At 41.3% G+C, this 12,172-nt stretch overlaps 1 protein-coding gene across 1 annotated transcript in view; it reads left to right on the top strand.

Annotated features, from left to right (window-relative positions):
• SPOCK1 (SPARC (osteonectin), cwcv and kazal like domains proteoglycan 1) overlaps positions 1-12,172 on the top strand; it is a 579,344-nt gene that overhangs the window by 553,082 nt on the left and 14,090 nt on the right. Inside the window, exon 8 of the mRNA XM_055554552.1 lies at positions 3,457-3,678. Within this exon, the coding sequence (XP_055410527.1) occupies positions 3,457-3,678 (222 nt within the window). The remainder of the gene's footprint in view (positions 1-3,456; positions 3,679-12,172) is intronic.

The raw sequence follows: 12,172 nt of genomic DNA, 5'->3' as shown, positions 1-12,172 counted from the left end.
AGCAATACAATTTTCAATTCACTTAAATTTTGTTCCTTTTATTCTTTCTTCTTTGAACCTACTACTTGTTCATTGCCATTTCTTTTAAGAATGACTATAAGAACCAATCATAGAATTTTGTGAATATGGAGAAGACAAGCACAAAGACATTGGACATACACTACAGTGTATAGATTGTACACTGGATGTGCACTGGACTATACACTTTATATACACTATACACTGGACAGACACTGGGCTGTACACTAGGTGTACACTGTACATTGAATTGTACACTATACACTAGACACACTGGTGTACACTGGACATACACTGGACAATACAGTAGGCATACAGGTGTACACTGGACATACACTGGACTGTACATTGCACAGTGGGATGTGCCCTTGGACTGTACACCAGGTGTACACTGGACTCTACACCAGATGTGCATTTGAACTGTGCACCAGATGTGTCCAGCTGTGTTCCAGATGTGCATTTGGGCTATGTGCCAGATATGTCCAGCTGTGTTCCAGCTGTAGTCCAGATGTATCCAGCTGTGTGCCAGATGTGTTCCAGCTGTAGTCCAGCTGTGTTCCAGATGTGTCCAGCTGTGTGCCAGATGTATCCAGCTGTGTGCCAGATGTGTCCAGCTGTATTTCAGATGTGTCCAACTATAGTCCACATGTATCCAGCTGTGTGCCAGATGTGTTCCAGATGTTTCCAGCTGTGTTCCAGCTGTATTCCACATGTGTTCCAGCTGTGTGCCAGATGTGGCCAGCTGTATTCCAGCTGTGTGCCAGATGTGGCCAGCTGTGCATTTGGGCTATGTGCCAGATATGTCCAGCTGTGTTCCAGCTGTAGTCCAGATGTATCCAGCTGTGTGCCAGCTGTGTGCCAGATGTGTCCAGCTGTATTCCAGCTGTGGCTAGCTGTGTTCCAGATGTGCATTGGGGCAGTATGCCAATTGTGTCCAGATGTGGCCAGCTGTGTTCCAGCTATGCACCAGATGTGCCCTAGATGTGCGCTGGACTGTCCACTACTGTCCACTGGACGGCACGCCACTGTATACGGTACACTGGGTTGTACATACTGTATGTGCCCTGGACATACCTTGGACGTACACCGGACTGTGCACTACTATACACTGGACTGTGAAGAAACTTAAACAAGTACCAGCGTGATGTTTCTGATATATCATGGGCACACATCCTTTGAACATATATATGCAAAATGGCCAGCTCTAATGATGTCAGGATTTAGTTTCTTCTGATTTTTCCTTGAGGTCTAGATAACATTAGTCTGCTTTCAATTTCAAGGTGCCAAAAAAGTTTAAAGATCAACTTGCTTACATTTTATTACAACCAAAGAGTGATTGATTCTAAATTATTAATGTATAGCTCAAAAACAAAAAACAAAACCCCCACAACTGAACTTAGCATAGATGTACATTTTTTTTTTTTTACCCATGATTCATGTTTTCCAAGAAGAAAATTTGGTGATAAACATTTGTAAAAAAGTTCTCAGAGTTCTGGAAACATTAAAAAATTAAGTTTCCCTTTGCCATGTATTAAAATGGTAATATCCTCTAACATGGATGAATATCACATAAATTATTCTGTACAAAAGTGTGGAGCCATTTAGTGTCAGCGTAAATTATTCCTTTATTCAGTTGCCCCTGAGGACATCATCAACATAGAGATTGTCCAGTCATGACCTTCAGTTAAAGAGGAGGCCTGATTATGTTCCACAGTATCTCTTCTTGAGAAGGGGATTTTTCTAAGATGTGTTTTAAGATATCAAAAAGAATAAATTTAAAAATGGAAGGATTTTTATATTGGAAGGGGCTAAACTTTGCAATAGCTAGACAACCTCTCTCACCAAATTCCATTGGGCACTTCCTGTGTGCCTCTACAGGCTGAGTCTATGAAGGAAACAAGACAGTCTTTGCTGTCAAGTAGCTAAGAGTCTAATTTACAGGTACGGAAAATGGGAGGGAAGCATAGGCTTCCATGAGAGTTCAGAGGAGGAGGTGCAACAGTTTACTGACCTCTGGACAGTGAAGACTCTTTTGTAAAGACACTGCTTTAAAGGGTGGGTGTGCTTTGTTCTGTCCTGTATCATGCTGGCTAAGCAGGGGTTCCTGATGAGACACATAGAATCCAATGACAGACTATAGGTAAGAACCCCAGAGGGACAATCAACCCCATCAGGAGCCTCCCTGACAGTTACTGTATCACCCCTTGCATTGCTCATCCCTCAGCTTAGCACCCAAACCTACTGGATGTCCTCAGGGTAGGAGGATTCCATGTCATTCAAGGCAGAGGCAGCCCTAGAAGAGGAGGGACTGAGAATGTAGACTCAAGGTTGGGCCACCTGGGCTTGAATCTCAGCCCCACAGCTGTATGACCTTGAATAAGTAACTTAAACCTTGAGCTTAAAAAAAAAATCTTTAGAGAGGATAAAGCATCATTTCATAAGCTGTTAGAAGGACTCAGTGAGATAATCAACTATAAAATGCTTAGAAGAGTGCCTTAAGTAACACAAAAGTGAACTATTTTCATCATTTTCTCAGGAAAATAAAACCAGTCTTAGAAATCCAGATTATGGAATAATTTGAAATGGCCTGGTGGTTTTGATTCTGAGAGAAAGATGAGTTTTAGATGTGGGGGCATATCTTCTCTGGGGCTTGTCTGCAGTAGACTTAATATCCCCAGTGTTAAGCCAAGTGTCATTATTTGAGTACATATAGTTTCCATTGTAGAAACAATTCTTTAAGAATACTAGCCCTCCTCCCCACCCCTGGGAAATAAGAAAGAAATGATTGTCTGTGTCAATTTGGATTCCATATCATGTATCTCTTGAGGGGATTGCAGAAAAGAAAAAATGGAGAACAGAGGCAGGTATCTGGCTTGTTTTCCCATTAATGTTCAGACTTTTGGATTGAACAGTCCTTTGAGATATAATCACTGCTTCTGGATTGTGCCACCTAGTTTCATTTCACTGCCATCCTTTTTACAATAGGTTCTTTTGGTTTTTCAAATAATTTTTCCTCAATATAAAAGCATAGTTTGCAGTATTATCCACTAGTCCTCTTACTCACCATGTTTGTACTCTTCCTTTCAGGTATCCCTTGTTTTAAGCAAGTCTGATAAATTCCTATTTATGAATTTCGAATATCTTTGTATAGACAGAATCTATACTCTCTATATACACAAAAACTCCTATTTATATAACAGATAAATTAGCACTGGGGATTTGTTCCCGTTAGAACACATTTTCCTCAAATGCTGACTTCCATTTTAGTGCATTTTAAATTGTTTCATTTAAAAACTAACCACCACCACATACTCTGGTAGAAGGCTGCTGAGAATATACCTGGGGAGGGGGTGGGCCCTGGGGCACCCTTTGGGACAGAAAGCTGGGAGGACCGCAGGGCAAGAGAGAGCAGGCTGAGACATGTCTTTCCCATTGCAGGGTTTGACACCAGTATCCTGCCCATCTGCAAGGACTCCCTGGGCTGGATGTTCAACAAGTTGGATATGAACTATGACCTCCTGCTTGACCACTCAGAGATCAACGCCATCTACCTGGATAAGTACGAGCCCTGTATCAAGCCTCTCTTCAATTCCTGTGACTCCTTCAAGGATGGCAAGCTCTCTAACAATGAGTGGTGCTACTGCTTCCAGAAGCCTGGAGGTAAGGCAGGAGGGAAGTGGGGCCCAGTGGCCAGGGCTGCCATGCTGGGTAGGGAAGGGCCATCTATCATGCACTGGGGAGACAGACAGGAGCAGCAGGCAGAAAAACACAGCTAGGGAATAACACATTCCTCCATCTGATGGCATGCTAAAAGGCTCATTTCTCTTAACTGATCTCCACTTTCAGCATGGTAGAGAAAACCCAAGAACATAATCAAGGAATGTGTTATTCCGGTCCTCTTTTTAGGAAATTCTTTTAACCTGTGCCTTAGCTTTTCCATCTGTAAAGTGTGTGTAGAAACCTGTTACATAATTTCCAAGGTCAGTGTAAGATTCTTAATGTCTTTATTTTTTATACATTTTCTTCAGATTACGTTCTTTTGTGTTTGTTTTTAGTAGGGACTCTCTCTATACAAAGATATTAGAATTGTTCTAGTCATATGTATTGCAAATAGTTTATTTTTCCCTCAATTATGACTTTGTGTGTTTTTCCTAAGAAGAAATTTTAAGTTTTAAGATAGTCAAATTTCTCTGTCTATATTTTAGGGATTCTGAGAACCTATACAGCTTATGTTAAGCTTACATAGGCATTTCCCACTGTGAGATAGTAAAACAATTTCCTTTTGTTTTCTTTAGTCCCTTTGTGGGTTTTTTTTTTAAATTGAAATCTCTTATCATTTTAGTTTTTTGTGTGTATAGTCAAGCAGGGTCCCTATCCTTGGAGATGGCTCACTGCTTGCCCACTTGTCATTTATTGACTAGCCCATCTTTCCCATTCTAATTTGAAATGCTTCCTCTATCATTTATGCAACTCCTATATGTTATATATATGTCTATTTCTGGGTGCTCTGCCCTATTAATTTACATGTTTTATTATTTAGTGGTCCATTCTTTTCTCCCCTTCATGGATCACAGCCTTATCATGGCAAAGGCACTTGATCACTCAATGAAGCCATGAGCCATGCCATGTAGGGCCACCCAAGACGGATGGTTCATAGTGAAGAGTTTTGACAAAACACGGTCCATTGCAGGAGGAAATGGAAATCCATTCCAGTGTTCTTGCCTATGGAACCCCATGGACAGTATGAAAAGGCAAAAAGATATGAGCCCCCCAGGTCAGAAGGTTTCCTGAGGAGGGAAATTACTAACAGCTCCAGAAAGAATGAAGCAGCTGGGCCAAAGCAGAAACAAATGCTGAGTGTGGATGTGTCTGGTGGTAAAAGTAAAGTCTGATGCTGTAAAAAATAATACTGCATAGGAAACTGGAATGTGAGGTCCATGAATCAAGGTAAATTGGAGGTAGCCAAGCATGAGAGACTGAACACTGACATTTTAGGAATCAGTAAATTAAAATGAAGAGAAGCGAAAAGCAAAGGAGAAAAGGAAAGATATACCCATCTGAATGCAGAGTTCCAAAGAATAGCAAGAAGAGATAAGAAAGCATCCTCAGTGATCAATGCAAAGAAATAGAGGAAAACAACAGAATGAGAAAGACTAGAGATCTCTTCAAGAAAATTAGAGATACCAAGGGAACATTTCATGCAAATATGGGCTTGATAAAGGACAGAAATGGTATGGACCTAACAGAAGCAGAAAATATTAAGAAGAGGTGGCAGGAATACACAGAAGAACTGTAGAAAAAAGATCTTCACGACTCAGATAATCATGGTGGTGTGATCACTCACCTAGAGCCAGACATCCTGGAATGTGAAGTCAAGTGGGCCTTAGAAAGTATCACTATGAACAAAGCTAGTGGAGGTGATGGAATTCCAGTGGAGCTATTTCAAATCCTGAAAGATGGTGCTGTGAAAGTGCTGCACTCAATATGCCAGCACATTTGGAAAACTCAGCAGTGGCCCCAGGACTGGAAAAGTTCAGTAGTCATTCCAATCCCAAAGAAAGGCAATGCCAAAGAATGCTCAAACTACCGCACAGTTGCACTCATCTCACACGCTAGTAAAGTAATGCTCAAAATTCTCCAAGCCAGGCTTCAGCAATACATGAACCGTGAACTTCCAGATATTCAAGCTGGTTTTAGAAAAGGCAGAGGAACCAGAGATCAAATTGCCAACATCCACTGGATCATTGAAAAAGCAAGAGAGTTCCAGAAAACCATCTATTTCTGCTGTATTGACTATGCCAAAGCCTTTGACTGTGTGGATCACAATAAACTGTGGAAAATTCTGAAAGAGATGGGAATACCAGACCATCTGACCTGCCTCTTGAGAAATCTGTATGCAGGTCAGGAAGCAACAGTTAGAACTGGACATGGAACAACAGACTGGCTCCAAATAGGAATAGGAGTACGTCAAGGCTGTATATTGTCACCCTGCTTATTTAACTTCTATGCAGAATATATTATGAGAAACGCTGGGCTGGAAGAAGCACAAGCTGGAATCAAGATTGCCAGGAGAAATATCACTAACCTCAGATATGCAGATGACACCACCCTTATGGCAGAAAGTGAAGAGGAACTAAAAAAGCCTCTTGATGAAAGTGAAAGAGGAGAGTGAAAAAGTTGGCTTAAAGCTCAACATTCAGAAAACTAAGATCATGGCATCCGGTCCCATTACTTCATGGCAAATAGATGGGGAAACAGTGGAAACAGTGGCTGACTTTATTTTGCTGGGCTCCAAAATCACTGCAGATGGTGATTGCAGCCATGAAATTAAAAGACGCTTACTCCTTGGAAGGAAAGTTATGACCATATTAAAAAGCAGACAGCATATTAAAAAGCAGAGAAATTACTTTGCCTACAAAGGTCCATCTAGTCAAGGGTATGGTTTTTCCAGTGGTCATGCATGGATGTGAGAGTTGGACTATAAAGAAAGCTGAACCACGAAGAATTGATGCTTTTGAACTGTGGTGTTGGAGAGGGCTCTTGAGAGTCCCTTGGACTGCAAGCAGACCAACCAGTCCATCCTAAAGGAGGTCAGTCCTCGGTGTTCATTAGAAGGTCTGATGTTGAAGCTGAAACTCCAATATTTTGGCCACCTAATGTGAAGAGCTGACTCATTGGAAAAGACTCTGAAGCTGGGAAAGATTGAGGGCAGGAGGAGAAGGGGACAACAGAGGATGAGATGGTTGGATGGCATCACCAACTCAATGGACATGGGTTTGGGTGGACTCTGGGAGTTGGTGATGGACAGGGAGGCCTGGCGTGCTGTGGTTCATGGGGTCACAAAGAGTCGGACATGACTGAGTGACTGAACTGGAACTGGATGCCCCAACCCACTGATACCTAAGAAGCTGAAGTTGACCAGTTCTATGAAGACCTACAACATCTTCTACAACTAACACAAAAGATGTCCTTTTCATCACTGGGGATTGCAATGCCAAAGTAGGAAGTCAGCAGATACCCAGAAGAACAGGCAAGTTGGACCTTGGAGTACAAAATTAAGCAGGGCAAAGGCTAACCGAGTTTTGTCAAGAGAATGCACTGGTCATAGCAAACACCTTTTCCCAACAACATAGGAGACAACTCTACACATGGACATTACCAGATGGTCAATAGCGAAATCAGATTGATTATGTTCTTTGCAGCTGAAGATGGAGAAGCTCTATACAGTCAGCAAAAACAAGACTTGGAGCTGACTGTGGCTCAGATCATCAGCTTCTTACTGAAAAATTCAGGCTTAAATTGAAGAAGGTAGGGAAAACTGCTAGGCCATTTAGGTATGATCTAAATCAAATCCCTTATAATTATATAATGGAGGTGATGAATGGATTCAACAGATTTTATCTGGTAGACAGATTGCCCGAAGAACTATGGACAGGTTTGTACCATTGTACAGGAGGCAGTGACCAAAATCATGTCCAAGAAAAAGAAATGCAAGATGGCAAGGTGGTTGTCTAGGAGACTTTACAGATAGTTGAGGAAAGAAGAGAAGCAAAAGGCACGGGATAAAGGGAAAGATATACCCAACTGAATGTAGCATTCCAAAGAACAGCAAGGAGAGAGAAGAAGGCCTTCTTAAATGAACAATGCAAAGAAATAGAGGAAAACAATATCATCAGAAAGACTAGAGATCTCTTTAAGAAAATTGGAGATATCAAGGGAACATTTCATGCAAAGATGGGAATCAAAAAGGACAGAAATGGTAAGGACCCAACAGAAGCAGAAGAGATTAAGAAGAAATGATAAGAATACACAGAAGAACTTGACAAAAAGGTCTTAATGAACCAGATAACCATGATGATGTGATCACTCACCTAATGCTGGATATCCTGGAGTGTGAAGTCAAGTCGGTCTTAAGAAGCATTGCTGCCAGTAGTAGCAGTGATGGAATTCCAGCTGACTGATTTAAAATCTAAAAGTTGATGCTGTTAAAGTGCTGCACCCAGCATGTCAGCAAATTTGGAAAACTCAGCAGTGGCCACAGGACTAAAAATGGTCAGTTTTCATTCCAATCCCAAAGAAAGGCATTGCAAAAGAATTATCAATCTACCATATAATTGCACTCATTTCACATGCTAGCAAGGTTATGCTCAAAATCCTTTAAGGTAGGCTTCAACAATATGTAAACTGAGAATTTCCAAATGTATAAGCTGGGTTTTGAAAAGGCAGAGGAATCAGAGATCAAACTGCCAACATCCATTGGATCATGGAGAAACCAAAGGAGTCCCAGAAAAACATCTACTTCTGCTTCACTACTTTGGGCTTCCCTTGTGGCTCAGCTGGTAAAGAATCTGCCTGCAATGTGGGAGACCTGGGTTCAGTCCCTGGGTTGGGAAGATCCCCTGGAGAAGGAAAAGGCTACCCACTCCAGTATTCTGGCCTAGAGAATTCCATGGACTATATAGTCCATGGGGTTGCAAAGAGTCAGGCATGACTGAGCAATGTTCACTTCACTGCTTCACTGACTGTGCTAAAGCCTTAGACTGTGTGGATCACAACAAACTGTGGAAAATTCTTAAAGAGAGAGGAGTACCAGACCACCTTACCTATGTCCTGAGAAACCTGTATCTTGGTCAGGAAGCAATAGTTAGAACCGGACATGGAACAATGGACTGGTTTAAAATTGGGAAAGGAGTACAACAAGGCTATATATTGTCACTTTGCTTATTTAACTTATATGCAGCATACATCATGAGAAATGCCAGAGTGGATGAATCACAAGCTGGAATCAAGATTGCCAGGAGAAACATCAACCACCTTAGATATGCAGAGGATACCATTCTAATGGCAGAAAATGTAGACGAACTATTGATGAGGGTGAAAGAAGACAGTGAAAAAGCTGGCTTGAAACTCAACATTCAAAAAACTAGGATCATGGCATCTACTCTCATCACTTCATGGCAAATAGAAGTGGAAAAGTAGAAGCAATAACAGATTTCATTTTCTTGGGCTCTGAAATTACTGTGGACAATGACTACAGTCATGAAATTAAAAGATGCGTGCTCCTTGGAAGAAAAGCTATGGCAAACCTAGACAGCATACTAAAAAGCAAAGACATCACTTTTCCAACCAAGGTCCATGTAGTCTAAGCTATAGCTTTTCTAGTGGTCATATACAGATGTGAGATTTGGACCATTTAGAAAGCTGTTGTTTTTCAGTCACTAAGTTGTGTCCAACTCTTTGCAACGCCATGAACTGCAGCATGCTAGGCCTCCTTGTCCTTCACCATCTCCCAGAGTTTGCTCAAACTCATGTCCATTGAGTTGATGAGGCCATCCAATCATCTCATCCTCTGTTGCCCCCTTCTCCTCCTGCCCTCAGTCTTTCCCAGCTTCAGGACCTCTTCCAGTGAGTCAGTCCTTCACATCAGGTGGCCCAAGTATTGCAGCTTCATTTTCAGCAGCAGTCCTTCTACTGAATATTCAGGGTTGATTTCCTTAGGGATTGACTAGTTTGACCTCCTTGTTGTTTAAGGGACTCTCAAGAGTCTTTCCCAGTACCACAATTCTAAAGCATCAGTATTTTGGCCTTCTTTATGGTTCAACTCTCACATCCATACATGACTACTGAAAAAACTGTAACTTTGACTTACAGGTCTTGGTCGGCAAAGTGATATCTCTGCTTCTTAATATGCTGTCTAGGTTTGTCATAGCTTTTTTCCCTAGGAGCAAACATCTTTTAATTTCATGCCTGGAGTCACCGTCTGCAGGGATTTTGGAGCCCAAGAAAATAAAATTTGTCACTGTTTCTACATTTCCCCCATCTATTTTCCAAGAAGTTATGGGAGTGGATGCCATGATCTTAGTTTTTTGAATGTTGAGTTTCAAGCCAGTTTTTTCACACTCCTCTTTCACCCTCATCAAGAAGCTCTTTAGTTCCTCTTTGATTTCTGCCATTAGAAAAGAAGTCTGAGCACAGAAGAATTTATGCTTTCAAATTGTGGTGCTTCAGAAGGCTCTTGAGAGTCCCTTGGAAAGCAAGGAGATCAAACCAGTCAATCCTAAAGGAAATCAACACTGAATATTCATTAGAAGGACTGATGTTGAAGCTAAAGCTCTAATATTTTGGCCACCTGATGCAAAAAGCTGACTCATTGGAAAAGATCCTGATGCTGGGAAAGATTGATGGCAAAAGGAGAAGGGGGCAGCAGATGATATAGTTAGATAGCGTCAATAACTCAATGGATATGAACGAGCAAACTCAGGAAGATAGTGAAGGACAGGGAAGTCTGGTGAATTGCCACCCATGGGATTGCAAAGAGCTGGACTTAGTGACTGAGCAACAACCACCACCACAGCCTCCTACCATTAATCTTTTTATCAGAATTTTCCTGAATATTCTTCTTTTTATGTTTATTGTTATATGTCCTGTAGGTTTGAACTCTTTGAATTTTATAATCAGTTTATTCCGTTTAAAATATTACTGGTATTTCTTTAGAATCAGACAAAATTAGAGAGAGTTGAGAGCTATACAATATTGACTCCTTTTATCCTAGAACACTGTTTGTCTGTTAACCAGTGGAGCTATAAGTTTTGTTCTCACAGATATACTTCCCTTGTGTTTATTATTGTTGCCAGTGTAAACAAAATCCATTTTTCTCATTTTATTTATGATACTTATTCTGGTTGGCTTCCTCGAATTTTTCAGGTGTGCAGTCATATTATCTGGAAAGAGTGATAATTTTTTTCTCTTTTCAATTTTTATACCTCATTTATTTCTCTTTTCTAATCACATCAGCTGGCCCTTCCAAATCGATGTTAATAACAGCCATGATTTTTACTTCAATAGGAATGCTTGTAGTGGTTCATCATTAACCGTAATGATAGCTTGGGCTTGAGTTCATAGAAAATCATGTGGTTTTAGCCCCAGAGTCCAGGTCGGGGCTGAGTGAGAAGCAACGTCTCAGGTCTAATGATCACCTGGGGGTGTAATGCCAGGCCCCTAGAATGAGGTGACTGCCTTAACCAGAGGTATGTAAGTGCCCTGAGAATCGGAATGTTGTGGTCTTTGTGGGGAGACTGTGAGCAAATAGCAGAGCCTCCCAGGACCATAGCATCTGCAATGGCAGGTCATGGTAAAATTTGTGATTAGTGAGATCCCCCTTCTTTTTGCTTGGAGTGGAAGTCAAAAGGGTCCCACGCACTTCCATATGCCCTCCTTAGCCATGTGGCTCCCACTCTATCAGCTCCGCACTTGAGTTTGTTTGTAACAGCATTTGTTTTTTAAATGAAGACTTGGAGGCTGAGCACAATAAAGAGACTGGTCCAAAGTATTAATACTTAGCTAGGAGGTGGCAGAATCCAGGGTTAAGGTCTTATTCTTCTATACTCACTGCTTCTCTACATCTCTTCTGTACCTTCAGAGTTGTCCTTAGAGACCTATGTTTGACTTTCCTGGGGTAGTGAGTCATGAAGTCAGAAGTAGCCATTGTAATCCTATTTCTATCCTGCAGCAAGACGTGGGGTAGATTAAGTTTTTGTCCCAGTCTGTGGATTCAGCACATGTACCCACTAATAACCTTTCATCCTGGTTCTCAGCTCATATAATCTTGGCTGACAGGAGACTTTTTCTTATATGCTCAGTCGCTCAGTCGTGTCCAATTCTTTGCAACCCCATGGACTGTAGCCAGCCAGGCTCCTCTGTCCATGGAATTTTCTAGACAAGAATACTGGAGTGGGTTGCCATTTCCTACTCCAGAGGATCTTCTTGACCCAGGGAGCGAACCTGAGTAGTCTCTTGTGTGTTTTGTATTGGCACACAGATTCTTTACCACCATACCACCTGAGGTGGTAAATATAAGGAAGTAAATAATGAAATCACCCTACTAGACAGTTGATATCTGCTTAAACTGGTGGTGAGAAGAAAGATTCCTATACATGCAAATAGCCGCCAAATACTATTTTAAGTACCTAGTGGTATACGATGTTTTTTTAAAATTAGTAACACTAATGGCCTGAATTTGTTTTGCTGCATAGTAAGAGCAGATGGAGTAATTCCACTCCCAGGTGTGTCATTGTCTACATTTCACGTCAAGAGTGAAGCCAATCATTAGAGATTATATCCCTTACCATCTGGAAACTGACTTTCATAAATTATT

The sequence above is a fragment of the Bubalus kerabau genome, chromosome 1, assembly GCF_029407905.1.
Source record: "Bubalus kerabau isolate K-KA32 ecotype Philippines breed swamp buffalo chromosome 1, PCC_UOA_SB_1v2, whole genome shotgun sequence".
Classification (NCBI taxonomy): domain Eukaryota; kingdom Metazoa; phylum Chordata; class Mammalia; order Artiodactyla; family Bovidae; genus Bubalus; species Bubalus kerabau.
Note: the sequence above shows the minus strand (reverse complement) of the source record. Positions and strands in the feature narration are given on the sequence as shown.